This window comes from Vulpes lagopus, chromosome 11, assembly GCF_018345385.1.
Source record: "Vulpes lagopus strain Blue_001 chromosome 11, ASM1834538v1, whole genome shotgun sequence".
NCBI lineage: Eukaryota > Metazoa > Chordata > Mammalia > Carnivora > Canidae > Vulpes > Vulpes lagopus.
In genome coordinates this window covers 101,900,097-101,924,650 of record NC_054834.1, presented here as the reverse complement: position 1 = coordinate 101,924,650, position 24,554 = coordinate 101,900,097, and the positions used below count along the sequence as shown (strand labels likewise).

Sequence of the window (24,554 nt, the reverse complement as noted above, 5' to 3'; positions counted from 1 at the left end):
GGGCTGGACGGAACCTGCGCCCCAGGTTTTCAGTCAGAAGAGCTGAGGGAGGGAGGGAGAGGCCTGGGCTCAGAACTGTGACAGGCATGTGCCCTGGGCTCTGGGGCAGGGAAGACATGAGCCCCCATCTGACAGACCCCCAGCAGAGCCGGTGGGGGGCCAGGGACTCCAGGGCCCCTCAGTGCTGAGGAAGGGCTTGGCCCCAGGTGAGAGCAGGGCACCATCCAGGCCTCATCTAGGGGCCACCAAGCGTCCAAGAGGAGGTCGCTTGGTCCTGGGGCAGCTTGAAACTCCTGTTATCGGGTGCAGGTAACAGGCCCAAAGTCCTTAGAGCCTAACACCTACTGGAGACTTCACCAGGGACATTGTTTTTAAAAGATTTTATTTATTTACTCATGAGAGACACAGAGAGAGAGAGAGAGAGGCAGAGACCCAGGCAGAGGGAGAAGCAGGCTCCATGCAGGGAGCCTGACCCAGGACTCCCCGGGGTCATGACCTGAGCCGAAGGCAGACCCTCAAACCCTGAGCCTCCTGGGCACCCCAACAAGGGACATTTTTATACAGTATCTATGCATATGCTGTTGTTCTTAAATCTATGTCTTTTTTCCCCTTACATTTAGACTAAACTATGTATTTTATCTAACCTGAGAATAGGCATTGACCCACAAACAAGCCCATGTGCTCAGGGCTACAGAGGACATATGGGTGAAAAGAATGTTGTCCTTTCCCTTAAAGAACCTGCAACGCGGGGTGCCCAGGTGGCTCAATGGGTTAAGGGCCCGCCCTTGGTGTTGGCTCAGGTCACGGTCTCGGGGCTGTGAGACTGAGCCCTGCATCGGGTTCCAGTATATTCTCTTTCTCCTTCTCCCTCTGCCACTCCAAACCCCCCTCCCATTAAAAAGAAAAAAGAAAAAAGAATTTACAGTGCAAAAGATATATACCGTAAGGCACAAATCACCACAAAATGAGACCCAATCTCCCGGGTCATTGAAAAATCGAAAATGAATTGTCCTTCCAAAGACAGATCGATCGCATTTGCTTGGTTGTGAGTCATCGAAATTAAGGTTGTGGGACGCCCTGCTTCTCCCTTGGCCTGTGTCTCTGCCTCTCTCTGTGTGCCTCTCATGAATAAATAAATAGTATTTTTTAAAAATTAATTAATTAATTAATTAAGATTGCAAGTTGCTAACGAGCTATATTTTCACAGAAGGAATGCTTGCTGTGGTTTCCTTGGCCCATTCTAGTCTCTGTGCTGGAGAATCCTCTAAAACGGGAACTGGGACAAGTGTCCCTCTAGTGGCCCCTCCGCAAACTACAGCCGATATATTGGCTCTTGGAGAAGCCAGTTTCAAAAGAACACGCCAGCCAGGCTAATCCTGTTTCCACTAATAATCCACTGGAGGGAAGATGAAATTTTAGAGGACGAATGCCATCCCATGCCATCATATGTCAAGAGCGTGGACCCTGAGATCAGATGGACCGGTTCAAATCCCGGCCCCGCCACTTAGTGACAGTGACCCGAGCAAGTTACTGAGCCTTTCCCTCAGTTTGCTCATCTGCAAAATGGAGATGACAGTTATACCCAGGTGATAGGGTAGTTGTGAGCATTAGAAAAGAGACAACGCAAAATGTTAAAAATGCTGCCTTGTCACAGCGAGTGCTCAGTCATCATTTTTGGAAAAGGTGGGCACATTTATTTTCTTTTTAAAAATTTTTATTTAAATTCAGTGAATTACCATATAATGTATTATTGGATTCAGAGGTAGAGGTCAGTGATTCATCATTCTTCTGTGACACCCAGGGCTCATCTCATCACGAGCCCTCCTTAATGCCCATCACCCAGTTGCCCTGTCCCCCAGCCCCCCTTCCCCTCCAGCAACCCTCAGTTGAATTCCTAGGATTATGAGTCTCTTTGGGTAGACATTTACTTCCACAAACTGTTCCCTGTGCCTTCTTTCCACATTGCTGCTACTTCGCTTTTCTTTGTTATGGGTCTTTCTCATTCCAGATTTGCATATTTTACAGAGAACTCGGAACTTATACAGGACAAGTGGGCTTTTAAGTGCTTTTTTAGTCTATAATCTCCCAAAGTCTAAAACCTAACCAAAATACGGTTGGTATTACCAATACACTGCTTTTATTTACAAAATCTGTATACCTAAGTAGCACTAGAATTATTTCTATACAACTCTCCTGATTTCTTGATTATACTCTTCACCATTCCTAAGTTATTACAATGCGAAACTGATTGTTTTAAGCGTAGCATCTGTGGAACATTCTGCATCAGGAATAAGATTCCTCCCAGGGGGTAATTTTTTTTCTTCCCAGTTAAACTTCTCTGGGGCTCCAGTGGTACCCACAAGACACACAGGCATCCCATGCACATCCAACAAGATTCTCAAGCTGCCTGATGAACTCTCACCACTTTGGCAGCTTTATTGTCATTCCTGTGAAGTTACTTTGCCTCTCGATTGTATGGGATCTTGCCCTCATTTCATTACTAATTAAATTCGTTTTTACCGAGTCATAAATTAATTATTTGAGGTAAAATCACGGAAATCTATACCTCCCTCCAAGATCTTTTCTTTAACTCTGGGTAATTAAACTTCAGAGTTATCGTGCTAATCTTTATTAGTATTGGAAGGAAATGACTGACGCAAAATTAAAGGCATCAATTTCTTACATAGTAGGAGAGGCTCTGTCTTAGGGGTGGGTTGACAAATTAAAAGGTGCCCTTTCCACCAGCAGTCTTTCTCCATTGTCTGGCATTGCTGCTAAGCCTAAGTTGGACATGGTTAGAAAACCTGCTCATTTATCTTCCGACTAGAGCAAATGGGATCCGACTCTAAGATCATTCGTTGTTCTAAAGGCATGTGCATTTTACAAGCTTTCGTGTCACTTTTCTCATGAAAGGTGAAAAATGACAATGTGAGGCTTAGTCTCTTTTTTATGAACAAGTACATTAGATTCCTAATTACTGGTGATAACTTGGTTTTCACTAAATGAATATAGCCTTGAGCATTCCTCATCATTGAGAACAAGGAATTTAGTGTTACATAAATATTTTACCCTATTGGATTAGTAAATGGTTTGTTAATTGGCTGATCCACATTTCTATTCAAAGAGCATGTTTAGATAAATGAATCCTTTAAATAACACCCCCAGGAGAACTCTTGGCAAACACACTGTGCTTTTTGCCATAGGGTTGTCAAAATATCTTAGAGAGAAATACGACAAAGTAAACCTTTAGAAAAGAAGATCAGACCTGGTTGCAAAAACCCGTAGCTCCTCTTTTCCCTCAGGACTGAGTGATTTAAACAAGGGAAGATAATTTGGTTTTACTTAACTTCTGTTATCCTAAAGCCTGAAGCCTGATAACTTTTATCAACTCATCCCTACCACTTAAGAGATTCACTTTGAAATGTTCCCTACTCCCGGGGCTTCTCTCTCAGGGCAGAGTGAACTAACAGCTGACTCCTTCCATTCAGCTCTCCGGTAACCGGAGTCCATGAGATGATGGGATGCATTCAGAGACGAGTGGACCTTCTGACCCAACAGTGTTCGGCGCACAAAGAATTTGCTCTCAAGAAACAGCAACTAACTGCCTCAGTGGAGGGCCACCTCAAGAAGGTAGTCTCTTGAATGTGTCCTACCTTGCCTACTACTTAGATACAACCCTTTCCTTGGTGATACTAGATGGCACAGCATCTGCACATGGGGGCATGGTGGGAGGATAGCAGTGTGTCTCCCTTGGCTTCTCTTAGGTTCCACATTAGGTCTTGTAAGCAAACAGCATGAAGCTGTAGTTCACTATTGCTCAGCAACCATTCCTGTCCCCGGCTGCAGACACTTGCTGTGTCATCCTACCCGCCATGCCAGCCCTGAGTACGGACATACAAGGGCAGTTCTTGCTTTGCACGGAACAGAACTGTGTGCATATTGGGGTTGTGTCCTTATTTTAACATGGTTCTGTGCAGGTCTCCAGTTTGCATGAAATTCAGTTAATGTGGTATTATACGACATGAAGACAGCAGGCAAATACCAAAAATGATGTCTTAGGGATTTCCAGGGATAAATTGTCACTATCATACTTTAGCAAACAAGGTCAGTACAAAGGACATGGTCATTCTGAATAAAATAAAACATACACATGGAAGTCCTCTGCAGAGTGGATACAATGGCTTGGTACCTATTTCCTATTTTCAAAGAGGAATAAAATCAGGAAGCTGCTGTTTGACTAAAGAAAAAATTGCTTATCTGTAGCTGGGACATATAGCAAAAACTATTTCAATGACATTAATGCTAATCAATGTCCATGCCCATTTTCAATGATGTCTTCATCTGATACAGTGGACCCATATGCCTGACTTAAGTAGAATTAGTAGACTTCACAGGAGAGGACCTTAAATACCCATGTCTCTGTCTAAATTGACTTTCCACCTGTTATCGATCCAGAAACTTGGGAATTTGAGCCTTGTTCTGATGCCTGGGTCCAGGGAGATTCCAAATATGGCAGCAGCTGTGGTGCCACATTCCCTAGAGATTGAGACTCAAGCTAATTTGGTGGTGGTGGACAACACAGCAGGAACTCAGACAACTGTCGCTCCTTGTTTTACTGCCAATTCAGAGCCAACTTGACCAAGGGAAGTATGGACTCTGGTTAGAGCCAGGAGATGAAGAATCTAACTCTGATGTTATAGAACCCCTTAAAGATGACTTTTTCACTGAATCATGTGTACTAAAAATCAAATTGCAGTCCCCCACATTCATTAATTAAATGGCCTAAGTGTGTCCCTGTGTTTTATTGTCACATGTACAGGGTTTGGTACTGCCCCAGGGCTTCTAAATAAATCACCATAGGGTGATTTAATACCTAGGCTTTGGACCTTTACTTCAAGACATACCTGTAAACTGGGCACAGTCGACTTATAGTGGATGATTATGAGTTAATCAATCAGATAAGTTCATCTCTGCTGATGTATTTTAGCAAGTACATTATCCATTCTAGGTAATATAGATAAATTCTCAGAAGATGTGGATGATTGTTTATATCTCATTTCTGTTAATAAAATATATGTCTGTTAATAAATATATGTCTTTAAACACATACCCTCTGTTGACCGGTCAGTCGTGTAACCTCCTACAAAAGGCAACATTATTAATTTAAACATGACATTCTAAAATATTTAAAACTTTTTAGATGAAAATTGGCATATCCATTTAAAGTACAATGGGAATGGTGACAGTGGTATTTATCTTTTCTATACATAAGGCATCATGTATGCACATACGTTTTACTAAGACTGCCATATATTCTTTGTTGCTAAAGGTGGAAATGTCAATTCAGAAAATCAGTCCGGTACTTTCCAATGCAATGGATGTCGGTTCCAGCCTTTCTGAATCAAGGAAGATTTTGAGTAAATACTTGGAACTGGATATCCAAGCTAAGGTAAATTAAATAGGAATTTTTATTATGGTAATGACTTTGTAAATATGATTTATTTATATTCAGTGGCTATAAAACTTAATCCGGCTCTCTTGAGGGTTGCAATTCTAAATTGATACTGTGGTAAACAATGACTTAAAACTTCTATTATGTGTATCTAAATTATTTATACTCATATGTGCATTTATTAGTGTGTTTGATCTCACTGAGACTGTAGCTTGGTATTAAGTAGTCATTTGGCCCCTTTTCTTTGCCTGGGAAATGTTAGCAACTCCTTTTGGGATGCCACAGGAGGCAGGGCGAGTGCTTCTCTATGACTATCTGTGATTTTCTGCTAGAGTAACTTACAAAAGAAAATTCCCAGAAGAAACATGCATTAATGCAAGATTCTAGGAAGCAAATAAAAACACAATCTTGCTTGCAAGCCCGATATTCAGAGACAGGAAATACCCTCTTCTTCCTGGCACCTCCTCTAGCTTCCCCTTGCCCCTCTCCTATGGGACTGAGCCTCTCCAGGACTCTTGCTAGTAGCTCCAAAGCTGTACTGAGTCCCAGCCTGCCCCAGCAGGTGTTCAGGAGGGTGAGCCTAGCACCTCCCCTGGCTTACCCATTGGTAGGCAATGGTTATTCCATGGGTTCTCGGCCAGAGGGCCTTCACATTTGGAAATTCACAGACATACTGATTTTTTTTACTCATTATTTAAAATGTTTAAAATAAAACATGTCTGAATCCAATTTCTCTTTTCCTATTTTAAGAATTTTAGAAGGAGGGAGGAAATGGCATGGGGAGAAACTGCCCTGCTTCCTCCTACCCAGAGTGCTATCTGGAAGCAACACTTGGAAATGAAAATTAGCTTCATTCACTGGAGGACTTGGGAAGCATATTAAATACAAGTGGGGAAGCAATTCTTTCTCGCTGAAAATGACAGTGAAGCTTTTTTCTTTCATTTTTGCTTGATTCCTCACACAGTCTCGTGTAAAATTTTACGTGGCTCTTTCTGGGGGCAGTTGTAGATGTAATGCCTACCCTACCTGCTTATCCGTTCTATCTGTTAGATTTTACCTGCTAGAAATTGCACGGAAAACTCAGAAGAGCAACCCTGTGGGCCACTTAGATTTCATATGTAACATTTCCCCTACACTTGCTTCAAAACCCTTCTAGGTAGAGATTCAAATAAGACTGCATAACTGACATGCCATCTTTTATAAATTAAACAAGGAGTAAACAGTCTCTATAACCTTGCCATCTCCTGTTTAACAAAATTAGTTTAAGAATTTGCTAGAGCTTTTGTTAAATTTCATAAAGCAATTCTCACATATACTTGTTAAACAAATTACTTAAAACATTTCCACCATGTTGTTTTATAACTTTTCACACCAAACAGCCTTTCTTCTATTTGTGACCCAAAAAAATAGAGTGCTCCAGATGAAAAGCGGAGCTGATAGAGTGAGAGAATAATTTGAGATGGTTTTCATTTTAAGATATATATATATATTTTTTTTTTTTAGTTTTGAAAGTTGTGCCTTTCTTTCATCGAGGAGAGTTCTGGTAGCAGATCAATTAATAATCGCAATAGATGGGTGTACAGAAGGTAATGAAATGTGAATGTTCATGATTCCCCTGTCAGCTTCTGACCCCCTGTGCTTTGCTTTCATAGGAGACAGCACAGGAATTAGAAGCAGCTGCAACGCTTGTGACAGAGAAAAATGAATTTGAGCCTGACAAAATGGCATTGCTTTCTTCTAAAGCTAAATGGCTGGAGGAAGAATTAAAAATCCTTGGCCAAAGCATCAGCTCCAGGTCACAAGTCCTGCAAGCTTATGTGGCGTTTCTACAGTCATCAGAAGAGGTACGGTGCCTGAGTGCTGACCTTCCTTCAGGTGGCCTCTTCCCTTCCTCCTGCCTTCCTGGGAAATAGAAGCCCTGGCAGGTGGTCCGTAGCTTCCACTTCCATGGGTGCACTCACTTCGTGGCCCTTCATTCTCCAAGGCACCATGCGTGGACTCAAAGAGTAAGTTGTTTAACTAAAAAAAGAATGCAAGTGTTTCGGAGACATATTCACAAATAAGCAAAGTGGTTGTGTTGGAACACTTTTTTTTTTTTTTTTTTTTTACCTGTGACCAACAAGCATTTACAATACCCTGAACGTTGAACAAAATGATTTAAAAAGAAGTTATCTTCTTTGAATACCCAAGCAATTAGTGCGATTCATTTAAAATACATACACAGAATCAGAAATTAGGGGCTTTGGGGTCCAGTCTCAGATCAGTCTTGTTTGATGCCTTTTAACGAGTCACGTCTGAGGGCGGCTTCCGAGGCACTCTTCTGACAGGGCTGTACTGGAGAATCTGTAAATACCCGCCGTAGATGAGGGTTCCATCTCTCAAAGGGCCCAGCCTCTGGGCGATGACACCAGTAATGGAGGGGTGCTAGGTGCCACCTCCTTCAACTCTGGGGGCAGTGCGCCCGGGAGCGCCTGGCATGAGGTGGAACGAACATGGTCCGCTCAGGGGTAAAGCCAACCAGGAGCGTGCTGGCATTGCATTGGCTCACTGCCACCTCCCCCTGTCCCCCTGCTACCCCGGTGTCCCGCCTAAACACAGCTCTTGTCAGCAGCTCCCATGCTCGCCCCTCCGGAGGAAGGCCATGCCCAGTCCCTGCAAATCTGCCGTCACCACTGCCGCCTCCTCCACATCTTTACTCCACCTTTTGTCCTTTCTGGCTTTTTTTTTAGTGTTTCCTAGCCCCATACCCTCATGGTTTGGCAGGGGGCTAGGAGGTGACAGGATTATCCTATTGAACGTTTTTATCTGGAACTTGAAACGGTGGAGAAGGTACAAAGACGTGCTGTGTCCTGTGCCTTCGTTGCCCGGAACACACCTGCTTGGCTTCAAGTTCAGCATCCACTCCCATGGCCCCTCTGGCCTTGGGCACCAGAGCCTCTCTGCGCTGGGACCTCAGCTTTCCGAGAAGCACCTCCTCAGAGGACCTCATGTCCCTGCACCCTCCTTGTTCTCACTAAACTGTCTTCCTCCCTGGGCGGCCTTCTGTCCTCTCACCCCCTGCCCCTCCAGCCTTTCCTTCTTTCCTCACCAGCTCCTGGTTATTCATTTCCAGCCCCATCTCCGCCCCCCATGACTCCCTACTGGTTCCCAGCACTGGGCCACCCAACGGTCGGTTTACTCAGCTCCCATCTCCAAGCTTTTAGACGCTCCCGCAGAAAATCATACAATGGTGCTGATGGGCACCGTTACCATGGGTGGGCTCTGCCTCAGCCAGGATCCCCTGCACTCCTAGTCAGTGCCCATGCGGTAGCAACGCTTAAACATCTTCCCTGGTTTCCTCCCCTGCATCCCAGCCAACGCCCTTTCCTCGGATATGACTGGAAAAAATGAGGCCATTGAGCCTATGTGTCTTGACCTCCCTCAACTTCCAAACCTACTGATTCTCTTCATCCCTCCTCCAGCTACCAACCCAGTGGAGCCTGTCTCTGTGGCCCCCACGAGCCAGTGGTCAGCCCCCTGGGGACACATGCCTCCGCCCTTCAGAATCTAGCCTCAGCCAGACCCACCCTCCTGTTGTTCAAGTTGGCTCTTTCCATTGCTTCCTTCTCTTTGGTCTGCAGCTGTGCCTGGTGGTATTGCCCTCAGCACAGCTGGCGCTCTGTGGTTGACCTTCCCGTCCCACGGGTACTCTAGGGACAGGAAGGTGACACGTCTCCCCTCTGCACACCTGTTTGCTGCTATAAACATCGGGGTGCAGGTGTCCCAGCATTTCATTGCATCTGTATCTTTGGAGTAAATCCCCAGCAGTGCAATTGCTGGGTTGTAGGGCAGATCTATTTTTAACTCTTTGAGGAACCTCCACACAGTTTTCCAGAGTGGCTGCACCAGTTCACATTCCCACCACCAGTGCAGGAGGGTTCCCCTTTCTCCACATTCTCGCCAACATTTGTGGTTTCCTGCCTTGTTAATTTTCCCCATTCTCACTGGTGTGAGGTGGGATCTCATTGTGGTTTTGATTAGTATTTCCCTGATGGCCAGTGATGCGGAGCATTTTCTCATGTGCTTGTTGGCCATGTCTATGTGTTCCTCTGTGAAATTTCTGTTCATGTCTTTTGCCCATTTCATGATTGGCTACCTATGGTTTTAATTCACCAACTCAAAAATGGTTCCTCAAACCCTACTCTTCCAAGTCCCAGACCAGTGCTTTCAACTTCCATTCATGCTAACTCCCTCTGTAACCTGTAGGCTCCTGAAGCTCAGCAGAACACACCCAGTTATCTATTTTTCAAACATGTTTTTCCTCTATTTTGGCCTTGGAGTAATGATCTCATCCTTTCTCAGAAGTCCTATGTATAAGTTCCGAAGTCTTTTCCAAGGCCTCTCTCAATGAACACTTATTTTGTATGAGGTCCCATGCTCTTCATTCCTAATTTACTTTATTTATTTAAAGGTTTTATTCACCTATTTGAAAGAGAGAGAGAGAGAGAGAGAGAGAGAAAATGAATTGCGGGGGGGGGGGGGAGGAGCAGAGGGAGAGGGAGAAACAGACTCCCCGCTGAGCAGGGAGCCCTACATGGCTTGATCCCAGGACCCTGGGATCATCATCTGAGCTGAATGCAGATGCTTAACCAACCGAGCCACCCAGGCACCCCTATCCCTGATTTCATTTAATTCTTGTAACACCTCTGGGTTGTTACTATTATCCCTATTTTACAAATGAGGGAAACCGAGACTCTAGGAAGGTAGTTGTCCAAGATCAAAGAACTAGTAAATGTCAAAGCTGAAGTTGAATCCCCAGTTGACTCTTTTTTGTCTTTTCCTATGTTGAAGGCCATTCTATCCCTTTTTTGTCTATGGGGACAACCTAAAAGATTTCTGAATTCCCCTTCCCCTCCACCTGCACCATCACTTCTTCAGTTCAAACCCTCATCTCTTGTTCAGCTTGAGGATGTTGTCTTCTGTCTTCTCCACCTCCTATAATTCCCCCCTCCAATCCTTTCTAAAAAATGGTCATTCTGAAGCAAATCTGATTGTGCTACCTCCTGATATTCAGGTAATATGAGAAACATAATTTGTGCAACAAATCACAAATAACTTTCTTCTTCAAATTATAAATAACATTTACCAAAAGTGAATGAAGTATTAAAATTTATCATTAATTCTCTTAAAACACAAACTAGTACAGATTCAAGGGAATTCCTATAATAGCATCATTCTCTCTGGTAGTCAAGGCTTCTTTGAGGTGTTGGAAAAGGAGGATGAATTAAAGTCTATGTTTTGAGAGTTGCACACAACCAACAGTACCTCGAACTGACACCCCAGCCTGTAGCTACAATCTCAGATACATGCTGATAGTTGTCATGCTGATTCTGAGCCATTGTGATCGCTATCAGTTGTCTCAGACTACTGAGAATTTGTCATGTCTTGTTGGTTACAGTAGGAAACAAGTTGAAACCTGCTGGCCACCTTATCTGGCTCAGGGATCCTTTTAGCTTCTTTTGTAACCGCTCAGCTTGTGCAACCAGAACTTCACTCCCACTACCATCTTTCATCACGCTCTGAACCAGCCAGTGTTTTCACACTTGTGCCTTCATGCGTGTGATCCCTTCCATCCAGGATCCCATTCTGCTCCCTCTCACCCTGGACGGTTCTGAAAGACACAGATCAAATGTTGCTTGCCTTGGGATGTGCTTCTCTATTTACTCTGTGTAGAGTTCATGGTCCCTCCTCAGCGAGGCCATAGCATTGTGCTGTGTATGTGTGTATATGTGTGTATGCTTGTCTTTGGGTTTCAGTAATTTGCTTACAGTTCTCTTTCTCCCAGAACTATCTTTGGGAACCCAAGGAAATGAATGCTTAATTCTTACCAGGGAATCTGAGGAGACTCCCTGAAGGGAGTAGCATTTTCAGTAGTTCAGAAGGAAAAGTAGGAACAGAAAATTAAAGAAAGCTCATTGTGGGTTGAAGAAACAAGCATCAGCTAGAGGCATGAATAAATGGAATATGAGAAATGAGAATAGAACTCCTGTTTCTGAGCACCATTTGGAGGCCCACCTATTAAGTTGATTTAAATGATGTTTGATGTTAATATCTTTAAAATATGATGACCAACCATTGCTTGAAATTTCTCACCCTGATTCGACCACTTTGGGTAGTTATGAGCTCTTTGAGTCTTGTCCTATTGGCCATTAAATATTACTCAAAATGCATAAAAGCTTATGTCAAAATTTTTCTACTATTTCTCCATTTCCCAATTACCTGTTAATCTATAGTTCTACAGGTGCATTTGATTTTATGTAAGCTCTAATCAAAGAGAGTGATTTAAAATAATCTAGTGCTGCTAGCATTGCTTAGCATATGAGAAAATACAATTTTAGGCAGGTGAAGTAATGTGCCTTAGTAAGATACAGTTTAATATTAATACTTGCACAGAAAATTAGTAATTGTACTTTTTTATTCTGGTTTATTACTAATTAGAAGGAAATTGTGATTAGTAATTATAAATAATTTTTCACTGGCTTACATTTCTTTCTTTCTGATTTGTATTCCCTGGTTGTGTGTGTGTGTGTGTGTATGTGTGTGTATGTTTATGTGAGAATCTTCCTTCTGAATTATAAAACACACTTTAAAGAGAACCACACTGGTCTTTGACGTAAATTGTCCCCAGTTGTAAAACATGTACATATGTAATACAGAAGTAAGGTTTTGGCTCTGGTAGCTAGGTCTTTTTTTTTTTTTTTTAAGATTTAATTTATTCATGAGAGATGTAGAGAGAGAGAGAGAGAGAGAGAGAAAGAGGCAGAGACACAGGCAGAGGGAGAAGCAGGCTCCATGCAGGGAGCTTGATGTGGGACTCAATCTCGGGACTCCAGGATCATGTCCTGGGACAAAGGCAGGTGCCAAACCACTGAGCTACCCAGGAATCCCCCTAGTAACTAGTAGGTCTTATGGGTAGCAGACTTGTCAACTTAATTTGCTACTGAGGGGCAGTCTTATCTGTCAACAACCTAAATAGATTTTCATGTCTCTTCAGTAAATTGACAATATTTAATAATTACTTAAAGAATTCTGAGATGTAGTTTCTCTTTAATTTTCTACAGGCTTTTATTAGAATCTACTGCTATTTTTATTTAAAAACGTTTTTAAGTGTTCTTAATTTTCATTTATACTCTTCTTTTTGTTTTGTTTTGTTTTGTTTTGTTTTGTTTTTAGGTACAGGAGCAGTGTCAGGGCCTAAAGCAGTTTTACCAATCTGGAATCCTGCAGAAGGAAGAGGATGATGCTGAAGCCAAGCATCAATCTGACTCAGCTGAGGAGCAATGGCAGCTATTTTTGAAGAGGAGTTTTTTAACTCAAGACCTAGGGTTTGAGTTCCTTATTTTAATAAATATGGTAAGAATGACATTAAATGTGTCACACCTTCTGCAAAGATTCCTTGTCAAAGTCAAAATCATAAATTCAAAAGTCCATCTGTCTGCTAATCAGCCTTGCTGGTTTAGGAGGTTGTTTTTGGTTTTATTTATTTACTTATTTTTAGATTTATTCAACTTAGAACAGTCCCTAAAGCCAGGCACTTATATGCTTAGTTGGTCTTAGACCTCCTATTCATTTCTAATGAAGGCTATTTTTTTTTAGATTTTATTTATTTATTCATGAGAGACACAGAGAGAGAGAGGCAGAGACATAGGCAAAGGGAGAAGCAGGCTCCTCTCAGGAAGCCCAATGCGGAACTCGATCTCAGCACCCCAGGATCACCACCTTAGCCAAAGGAAGATGCTCAACCACTGAGCCACCCAGGCACCCCAAGGAGGGCTCTCCTTTATTTATATTTTTTTAAAGATTTCTATTCATTTACTCATGAGACACACACACACAGAGGGAGAGAGAGAGAGAGAGAGAGGCAGAGACACAGGCAGAGGGAGAAGCAGGCTCCATGCAGGGGGCCCGACATGGGACTTGATCCTGGGTCTCCAGGATCACGCCCTGGGCTGAAGGCAGCGCTACACTGCTGAGCCACCAGGACTGCCCCTAATGAAGGCTATTTTAACTATTAAGGAGAAAGAGTGACTCGACTATCCTTCAAATACAACATTTCCATTATTACATAGAGACCTCAGTAGAAGTCCATCCGAAAGTTCTGTTATTTTGAAAGCATGTAACAAGGTCCTTACAAAATTTCCGGGGGTTAAAGACATCTAGGGTGAATTACCATTTTGAAGAATTTCTTACTATAGCAGATCTTTTCATAGGGCAGCTCTATTATATTTAAAAATATACTCTAGGGGATCCCTGGGTGGCTCAGCGGTTTGGCACCTGCCTTTGGCCCAGGGCGCGATTCTGGAGTCTCGGGATCAAGTCCCACATCAGGCTCCCTGCATGGAGCCTGCTTCTCCTTCTGCCTGTGTCTCTGCCTCTGTGTATGTGTGTGTGTGTGTGTGTGTGTGTGTGTGTGTGTCTATCATCAATCAATCAATCAATCTTTAAAATATATATATATACTCTAAATTTTAGTTGTTGAGTTGTTATCTGTAAAATACTCTAGAAACCTTAGATCAACCTCCTAATGAAACTGCTCATTTTGTTGTTACAAAATGCTAGATACTAGAAATTTTTTTTTTAATATTAAGGCAAATCTGTCTATGTATCTGTTTCTAACCCTCTGTAGTTACACAGGGAGAAAAAATTGTTCATATTTCATTTTTCTCACACATGAAAGTCATTCAAACTCTGAACATAGTTGCAGTGTCTGAGTTTTTTGTGTAGCTAGCCACGTAGAAATCCTATCTATCATTTATGAGATAACTTCATTTCTCTTCCCATCGTAATTCTCCCAGAATTTTTCTATGTTTTGTCAAAATAATTCATAAAATGTAACCAAAAAGTGAGGTCCAACTTCAACACAAAGTATAACAAAGTGGACATCATTCTTTACTAAGGAGACCTAAGATTATGCTAGCGTTTTTAGCAATAATTTCTCTTTTGCTGATTCATATTCGGCTGTGATGAAATAAGACTCTCATTTTCATTATAATTCCTACCAAGCTACTTCTCTCTCATTTTATATTGGTCAGGCATTTATTTTTTACATACAAGTGCAGGCCTCTACATTTATCCCAATTTAATTTCATTTTGTTTGTCTTCACCCATGATTCTATCTTGTTAAACTAATTCTGAACCTGCTATCTACTGCATTAGCCATCTTATCTGAGTTTAATTGTATACATTTGATAAGTAGGCCTTCTGTGGCTGCAAGTAGATTTTTAATAAAAGTGTCCAGGGACAAGTCAGCTTCCCAATCCATTAAGCCATCAGTTGATTAACCCGTTTATTGAACAGTCATGGACACTTTCAATAGTACTTCATTTCAACCATTAATTCACAACTTTTCCCCTTTATCTATAGTGAGAGAAACAGCTCAAAAGAAGGTCTACTTACCAAGAATCCTATCAATTACATAAGTATTATTTAGCATAAATCAGGAATTCTTTCCAAAGTGCTCACAAACTACTGGATTGATGATGAACTTACTGCACTGATTTTTATTATAAAGCTTATCAGTCTGTAAATAGTGTAGCCCACCCTCTCCTTGTGAAAATCAGGGCATTTTCCTTTCTCTTTCTGGCCTTTCTCTTATTTTCTGTTGATTTGCAAAGATTACTGACATCTGCAATTTTCCCAATACTCTGAAATGTGATGAATCTCAGTCTGGAGTCTGAATTCATTTGGAAGATTAGGTTCTGTAACTATACTCATCTACTTTGAGTTATAATTTTCTCTTTATCTACTCTAGCTCCACATTTGCTGTTCAAAGACTATACTTATTAAGTCTATGTGAAAACAAAATAAGTATTTAATAATGCTGATTTATCTAATGCTATTCTTAAGCATCAGAGAAAACTTGCTAAGCAATTTGCCTATGTTCTTTTATTACATAGGTGCTTTACAGTAAAAACCAAGTTATTTTACATTTGGAGCATTTAGAACACATATTACCTATCTACCATCTTTTACATTTTTACTTTGTTCATTATATAGTCTTCAATCTCTTGATGTGACTGCTCTAATTTGTACTCATAAGGGAATTAAAGTATTTGCAAACTGCATTTATGTGTCCATCCTTTTAATTACTAACTTCATTTCAGAAATTTTTCAGTTCTGAAATTTCTTTTCTAATTACATTTCAATTGCCAATGAAATTCTCTCTCTTGTCCTCTCTACATCTTTGCTGTACTTTCTTGACCATATTAATCATGGGTATTTTAAAGTGTTTGTCAGCTAATTCCAACATCTGAGCCGGGAGTTGTTTCTGTTGTCTACTTTTCTCTTGGTTTTCAGTAACGTAGTCCTGTGTTGCCAGGACCCATGAATATTTGTCAAGTCTCAGACATTATGTGTTAAATACATGCTTTACCCCAAAGTCCTTACTGCTTTCATATAATAAATTTCTCCTTGTTGATAAACATTAAGATCCACATAATAGTTAACTTTATTGGTTCAGTGACATTCTGAGATAGGAAATTGTTGGTAGAGCAATTAAAACACATTTTTAATGCTCTTCATATTTTTTGGACCATTAGGTTTTTAAACAAACATTATTGTTGAAATGTGGTAACCAGTTCCGTTGTTAAAAAGAAGGCCAGCTGGCATTTTCCGCTGAATGATTGGATTGCTGTAGCTCATCTTTTCAAGCTTGAAACTGAAAAATTTTCAGTTCATTTAAAAAAATCATCAAGATCAGAGAAATTGATTTAGGTGAGAAATCTGGCAGACATATTGATCAAAGTGCCAATTTACTAATTTATAGCAGTGAATATCAAGGATGTGATCCAGGATACTGCCTTCCTGTTATCAGCATATCTAGAAAACAAAACACACCATTTGTGCCTGAATTCAAATGGAAAATGGGTAATTTAGATTACCCATTAGACAAGAATATGGCAAATTTTTCCATGCCCCCATGCACAGAAGTAGAATGTGTATTGTGTTTACCAACTAGACCTTGGACAAATTATTTAATCTTCCTGAGGGGTCAAAAAATTTAAGTCTGCCAAGTACATAATCACTCTTCTTGAATCCTGCTAGATAGACAGCAACTACTACTACTGTGGTCTCTTTTTTCCAGACCTCACTTGAATCATACCCTGCTGATTGTGGTCGACACTGATATACTGCAATTTCCAAGTTTACATTAAATTATATGTTACATTTTGATTAATAGTTTCCTAATAATGTGTAAAAGATATGCTAATTTTATAGCCTAGATCAAAAATATTATTTGGGATGGGTTCTGCTGAAGTCTTATTATCTTTTATGATATATTAGAATCTTCTTAACCATAATTACAGCATATATCATTTTATTTCTGAACCCCAAATTCATGGGGGCAAATCTAATTTAAGACTTGCAATTATATTCTTTTGTAATTAATGAATACTTTATATGTCTAAATTAATATAAAAATATGATTTTTATATTAATGTACTTTAGAATAATTTAAAAATAAAATGGTCTTTTAAAATATTGTTACATATTTTTGACACTGTCTTCGGACTACAATCTAAAAGGTGCCTTGACTTTTAGATACCTAGCTGTAATTGCAATTATAGACATCCATGTACATTTGCTCCTTAGAAATTCAAGGATTTATTGAGAAATGCTGGCCATCAAAGTGAAAATCATTGTTTTGTCAGCCAAATATTCTCTGTATTTTTTTATGTTTGCACATAAAAAAAGCACATAGTCTTACTTTTCACATCTCTTATCCTTCTGCCTCCAACTGAATTTCCCCTTATTTAAAAACATTGTTTAAAGACCTTCAAATCAGTCAACCAGAACGTAGAAGCTGGGAAGAGGCCTCTGAATTTAGATATTGTGATTCTGGTGAATAATAGAGATACAAATATACAGATATATAGACAGACGTTTCAGTTCTCACAAAAGGGAATAACTTCAAGAACCGTTCACAAGGAAAATCTAAAGTAACATAGTATATACAAATGCGAAAGTTTAAAGAGAAAAACAGACCCCTCGTAATTCCTGATACCAAGACTTTGACATATGCTAATGATGTGTTAAAATAAAAGGTGGACTATACTTTAAAACTTATGCATTAAAATAATCTTGACGTTAACATTTCTGGGGACTGGTTCTCGTTTTATCACCCCGTAAGTCCTAGGAAATAACTAGACCCTGGCCAAGGGTGGGGACGGTGGTGGTTCAAATAGCACTGGGTTTTGAAGAACTCAGGACCTGGTGTCCAAGCATAGAATATAGGTTCTGAGAGCCCCACTGTGCCTTCACACAGGCATTCCAGACTTGCCTTAATGTCAGAACCATACTCTGCGTTGGCTATGATCAAGTGTTTTCCTCCTAAAATTGTATATGCAAAAAAGTTGTGTCTGTTGGGGGAAAAGAAGCCATTTTATGGATTATTAACTTAACAGGCAAAAAAGGATGAAATATTAAATGTGAAAAGCAGAGTACACTTGACGGAGAACACTATGGAAAGCCACAAGGCAGAAAGAGAAGAACTCAGCCACCTTCGGATGACATGGCAACTTAAAGCCATCGCGAGCAAGCCTTTGAAACAGCAGTGGGGAGCATTCAAAGAACAACTCAGAAAGGTACAGGAACGTGCAGTGGGTTTTATTAAGTCTTAAAAAGGAATGAAATTCTGACATGGGCTGCAACACAGAAGAGACTGTAAAACATGATGCTAAGTGAAACAAGCCAGTCTCAGAAGGATAAGTGCTGTATGATCCCACTTAGGTGAAGTACCGAGAGTCAAGCTTATAAAGAGAGAGAGTAGAATAGTTGTTAGCAGGGCTGAGGGAAGGAGGGATGGGGCAGCTACTGGTAAATGGATACAGAGTCTCTGCCCAGGATGAGACAAAGTTTTGGAGGTAGATGGTGGCGATGGGTGTATGCCAGTGTTCATGTCCCAATGCCACCAAACTACACAATTAACAATTAGTTAAAACAGTAAATTTTGTTATGTATATTTTGCCACAGTTAAACAACAACAACAACAAAAAGTAAGGGAAACCCAGGGCCTCCACTTTTGTTCATTGGTGGTTTAGAACTATGAACTCATTTGAGGTAGTGAATGTTTTCATGGGTATGGAGAAGTTCGATGACGTACCAGTCATCACTGGAATGATTGTTTCATATTTGCTGATGGTGTCAAGGAAAACAAATACATAACTATCTAATGTTTATTTCAGACTACTTACAACTTAAAACGTCTTCAGGAAGCACTTATGCCTGTGTCTGCCCTTGACCTTGGAGGGAGCCTCCAGACCATTTTAGGTCTACAGAAAAAATGGAACGAAATGAAGCCTCAGCTCCAGGTGACAAAACAGACTGATGGATCCGGGCAAATGGGAAAAAAAATCAAAAGCTGTTCAGTTGAGGTTTACCTAATTAATTTTAACAGACTGGTGAATCGCTATTTTTTTTTTAAACAAAAGCATTGCTTGTCTAAAACTCCACTTTTAAAATACATTTTTCTTCCTGTTGTTCTGCACTAGTCTGTGTTTGATGATTCACAAGCATTCAGGCTGCAAAATGTCCTTAATAGATTCTTATCTTACATTAATTTTACATTGAATTATTTCTTTATTAATGTATTTATCACATATATTCACCCTAATTATTTTCTTAAGAGGAATCTAGACACGTTTTATTTTTTTTTATTTTTATTTTTTTCAAGATTTATTTATTTATTTATGATAGACATATATATATATATATATATAGAGAGAGAGAGAGAGAGAGGCAGAGACACAGGAGGAGGGAGAAGCAGGCTCCATGCCGGGAGCCCAACGCGGGACTCGATCCCGGGACTGCAGGATCGCGCCATGGGCCAAAGGCAGGCGCTAAACCGCTGAGCCACCCAGGGATCCCTAGACACGTTTTAGAGTTAAGATATCTCAGAGAAAGGATGGACAAGCTCTGATGCAGAGGCTCTGCTGCCCTTTGTCCCTGGAATTACCACTCTGATGTCACTGTCCCCACCCACTGGCACCCCAGCTTCCTCTTACCCTCCCAGGAATCTCGCTGTGCCTCTCTCATTCCCCTTCTCAGAGAACCCTCAGGATATGAGAAAGAAAACCATGAGTCATGTTCCCAGGCCCTGACTGATAATGCATTCCATACCCTTCACCTCCTGCTGCTCCTAAACCTGATACAACTGCCAAAAATGATTGCCAGTCATGCTGTCCTCCTGCCTGGCCTCCTGTTCTTGGCTGCTGCAAAGTTAAGATATCTGTGTCTCTGTTGGTTACTACTTCATAAGTGTTGGCTTTAAAGAATGACGAATCAGAAAACTGAAGGATTCTTTAAAAGTAAAACTGATATAAATATATAACCAACCCCCCCCCCACCCCACACCCAAAAACACCCTGTCGTAGCCTTCCATGAATGATTTCCTATAAATTCTTAGAAAATTAAACTAGCCTACATGTTAGGGACTTTGATATACCCTGTGTTAGATATTTATTTGCATTTCATGTGTGCATGTGCCCCTAAAAATGCACGAGTGTGTGAAGTCCTCTGTCCAGGGCATTCCCAGGGCATTCCCAGGGCATTCCCACTGTGATGTGCATATATTTGATGGCCCCATGCTTGATTTCAACTTGAAGACTTTTATGTTACTCTTCTGCAAATTATTTTCCTTAGCCTAAATCACTTCCATGACTTTTTTCCTTGATGTAAGATCCATCCCTGACGTTCTAGTGGCTTCCTCCTAGAGTTGTCCACCCTTTGCAAGTTCTATCAGAATCATGGTTTCATCTAAGGGATATCTGAACAGTGCTGGGTAAAAAGGAAGCTGCTTTATCCCTCCCTACATGTGCTGGCTATTTGTGGATTCTGGGATGACCATTTTTAAAGCAGCATATCTAACGCGTTGCTCAGCTGGTAATTCATTCTGATCATTCTGTTATCATAGAGGACAAGTGATTCCCCCAATATATTTTTAGACTTGTCTTTTCATGGTGTTTTTACCATACCGTCTGACTCTAGGCTGTATTAAATATCAGAGATGATTGTGGCTTCACAAAATATCAAAAATACATTCATTTAGCACATAACTGGAGTAGTTGGTGTGCCATAGAAATATGGGACTTTGTGTTTTACCAGCTGACTCTGAAACACGTTTTTTGCATTGGTAATACTTTTTATTTTTATTTCTGAGAAGATGGGGGAGAGAATAATGTATCCTTAGCATCAAGCCCAAAGCCTGGATTTGTAGGGAATGGGGTGAGGCTGACAAAAGTAATTGTTAGCAATGAGAGAATGATTTCTGATTTAGATCTTCGTATAGTCAGGTGTAAAGTAAAAAGCTCTCTAAAATCTGGATATCTCTTATTGCTTTTAACTTTTTAGCAACTGAATGATGAAGTTCAGTACATTATAAAAGAATCAGAAGAGTTAAGTGGCAAAGGAGCCCCCGTGAAAGAGAAGTCACAACAATTGAAGGAGCTTATTCACCTCCATCAAACACAGAAAGAGAGAACCCGAGATTATGAGGATATCCTGTACAAGGTGGTCCAATTCCACCTAGTCAAGGAAAAGGTAAGATGTGTCACAGATACCTGAAAGACTCTCAGTTTTAAACCATGAAATTAAGAATAAATTATTGTCTAATAAAGACCAAATTGTTTATTCTGGTATTAGGAACTTTCCACAATCTGGCCTTTAACTTTTCTCACTACACCTCGATCCTCCCTTATGTTCCAGCCAAACTGAGCTCTTTGTTTCTCAAAGATGGTGCACACATTCCTAACTCCCAGCCCGGGCTCCCAGGCACCATTATCTGACAGGTCCTTTTCTCTCCTCTCTACTGTTTAAACCCTGCCCCTGCTTCCAACAAATCTGCCTCACTTGGAATTTGTCTTCCTTCTAAATTTGCAGAAGTTTCATTATTTATCTCACACATTTGTCTTTCTTAGCGTCTTGATTCTTAATTACTCCCCTGCCCCAAGTCAACCGTAAGCCCTTTGAGGGGAGAAAACAATTTTGGGGGGGGGTTCTCAAGTACCTGACATTATGGAGTGCTCAGTAAAGCTTCATAGTTATTAGCTTCTATTAACAGAAAATGAATATATATTGATATTTATTTATTTATTTATTTATTTATTTATTTATTTATTATCCCTTTAAAATAGCTCCTGAATTTACTCAGATTTTGCAAAGGTTTTGGACTATGACCAAAAAAGAGTGTTTTCTTCTTTAATAGAACTGGCAATGTTAATTCCTCCATTTTACCGTCTCAATTTGAAGCACTGTAACATTTCTTTGTCTGTGACACTCATAATTATAGATGGGCTTGGCAGCATTTTGACCAGGTAGTAAAATTGGTTATAAGAAATAGGCTTTAAAAAAAAAAAATCTGTCTTCATGAAAGTTTGCAATCTATGTTAATGGTTAATGTCCTAAATTCCAGCTGGGTCATCTCAACAAATCAAGGGAAATGGAGTTTTTAGGACAGCCAAAGGAACTGGATGATGCCCATGAAGCCCAGGTTCACCTCAGCCGCTCTCAGGATAAGCAGGCACAGATTGATCATCTCCATGACCTGGCCCTTTCCCTGGGAGTGGCCATCATCTCATCAGTGCAGCGGCCTGTAAGCAACAACACTGTCATTCATACCTAATTAAAGCTGAAAGTTGGGGTATAATATCAAAGAAACCTGGCAGATTGCCAGTAAATGTTAAATTCAAAAATACATTAAACCACTGGGATAGTTATTTGTAGTTAATTCCTACCACCTATAACAACAACAACATAAAAACAATTCTTAAGGAGAGAAATCTGTTTATAAAAGTCTGGCTTAATACATCTATTCTCACACTAATTAAAAAATAGAATTGTAGAGCTGTGTTTTCTAATATAGCAGTCAGTTTTTCACATTCGAAACGTGCCTAATGCAACTGAAAATTTCAATTTTATTCATTTTTAATTAATTTAAATTTTAAAACTGACCTTCAGTGTAATTATGGGGAAACTTGTAAGTACATTGGGAACAGCATGGATATGTGAATCTACATTTTAAACTATGAACTGCAAAATTTGAATACAGATTAAGTATTTCTGATAGAAGTTTAGCAACAGTTAAGACATGCTATAAGTGTGAAATACGTGCTATATTTCAAAGACTTAGTATAAAAAATGTATTAATATTTTTTACATTTGGGTGCATGTTAAAATGATATTTGAACAAACTATATTATGAAAATGAATTGTACCTGTTTCTTTCTTACTTTTTAATATGACTACTAGAAAATTTTTAATTATTCATGTAGCTCTGACTATATCTTGATTGGACCAATTCTGCCCTAGCGTTTTGGATTTGGAAGGTATCCTAGAGATAATCCAGCCCAGGACACTCATTTTGTAAAAGAAGAGTCTAAGGCCCAGAGAAACTGCTTTATCCATAAAAGCCCATAATGGTGGAGCCTCCAGGCTTCGTCAAAGGCTTGATACTAGTCACTGGATCTGCTTTATGTCACTGAACTGACTTTAACAAAGGAGCCTAAAAAGAAGAAAATCTTTTTCTTTCCTTCTTCCTTTCCTTCTTTTTTTTTTTTTTTTTTTTTTGAGATTTTATTTATTTACTCATGAGAGACAAAGAAAGAGGCAGAAACATAAGCAGAAGGAGACAGAGGCTCCTTGTGGAACCTGATACAGGACTCGATCCCAGGACCCCAGGAACATGACCTGAGCCAAAGGCAGACACTCAACCACTGAGCCACCCACGCATCCCAGAAGAAAATATTTCCAGATCAAATTTTTATAAATAATACATTGGACTCTGATTTAAAAAAATCCTTCTCAAATTCCTAATTTTATTCTATCCAATATGTATAATATTAATAAAATCATAATGACCAATTTTACTTTAAAGTTCATTTAAGGGGACGAGATCAGACTCGGGATCGAGTCCCGCATCGGGCTCCCTTCATGGAGCCTGCTTCTCTCTCTACCTGTGTCTCTGCCTCTCTCTCTCTCTCTGTGTCTCTCATGAATGAATAAATAAATTAATCTTAAAACAAAAAGTTAATTTAGGATATCCTTTAAACAGTATGGAATACAATGGACCTGAAGTTTTTTTTTTTTAAATCTTTTAACTGAAAGACCTAGAAATACAAAATACCTGTCACTGTTTATAGAATCAGTTTTTACCACAAAGGAGTTTTCTTTTAAAAGAGTTTTATTTTATTACTAAATTTATTATAAAAGGAAAGAAAAAAGTAAGATGTCTCACTTTGCACAAATAATATTATAAATTGTTCTCCAACGCTCATCTGGCCTTGGCCTCAGCAGCCCTCTGTGCTGAACAGAGATTGGCGCACTTGCATAATGAACCTGAGGTCAAGTTCAAGTTGACAGGAAAATTATAGTGCAGAAGCTGAATGCTTCCAATGCATATTTTATGCCTTTTGAAGTAAAAATTATGTCTTATAATAAATGGCGTCTCTGAAGAGTTGGGTATGATGAGCAAATCTTCAAAATTGAGATTTCAAGACTAGAAATGCAATGGTTTGCCTTCCCCAATGTGGTGGTGTCTGGCTTCTTTCTGAAATCATTATATTCAAATGTGTTTAAGGTAAGGTAAGCCAGGAACCTATTTTTTAATGTCCTTTATGAGTTTCATAACGTGGCCTTCGTCTCATTGCTGTTTCGCCCCCTCCCTTTGTCACTTCCACTTCTCCTTCGTGCTCAGAACTGCTCTAACGTTTCTGCAAAGGACCTGCAGCAGCAGCTGGACATCCTTGAGGGGGACAGCGTGAGCAGGCGTGCCAAGGCCGAGGAGTACGAACGGACCCTGGCCTGCAGCCTGGAGTACTGCACCACGAGGGACAGTATAAATGAGGTGGGGTGACAGGGCTGAGAGCTGACATGAGTCGGCCCCAAACCGCTCTGAACCCAACGCATGTGTCTCTGTCTGGACGTGTGCACACAGGAGCAGGAGACATTTTGTTCGACCTTGACCTTTAATCCACTAAGCAATGGTCTCAGGGCTCTGAAAGTTTGAGTAAACCTCAAGCACCCAAGCCAGTATGTTGTCAATGCATAGAAAAACCTAGAATGCACTATT

The 24,554-nt window shown here is 40.3% G+C and overlaps 1 protein-coding gene across 6 annotated transcripts in view; it reads left to right on the top strand.

Annotated features, from left to right (window-relative positions):
• Window positions 1–24,554, top strand: part of CCDC141 (coiled-coil domain containing 141) — a 194,067-nt gene that overhangs the window by 121,571 nt on the left and 47,942 nt on the right. For all 6 annotated transcript variants that reach the window (XM_041722524.1, XM_041722526.1, XM_041722523.1 and 3 more), the window contains 9 exons: window positions 3,489–3,630; window positions 5,330–5,449; window positions 7,105–7,296; window positions 12,665–12,844; window positions 17,896–18,075; window positions 18,676–18,801; window positions 20,840–21,028; window positions 21,900–22,079; window positions 24,180–24,329. In XM_041722524.1, the coding sequence (XP_041578458.1) occupies window positions 3,489–3,630; window positions 5,330–5,449; window positions 7,105–7,296; window positions 12,665–12,844; window positions 17,896–18,075; window positions 18,676–18,801; window positions 20,840–21,028; window positions 21,900–22,079; window positions 24,180–24,329 (1,459 nt within the window). The remainder of the gene's footprint in view (window positions 1–3,488; window positions 3,631–5,329; window positions 5,450–7,104; window positions 7,297–12,664; window positions 12,845–17,895; window positions 18,076–18,675; window positions 18,802–20,839; window positions 21,029–21,899; window positions 22,080–24,179; window positions 24,330–24,554) is intronic.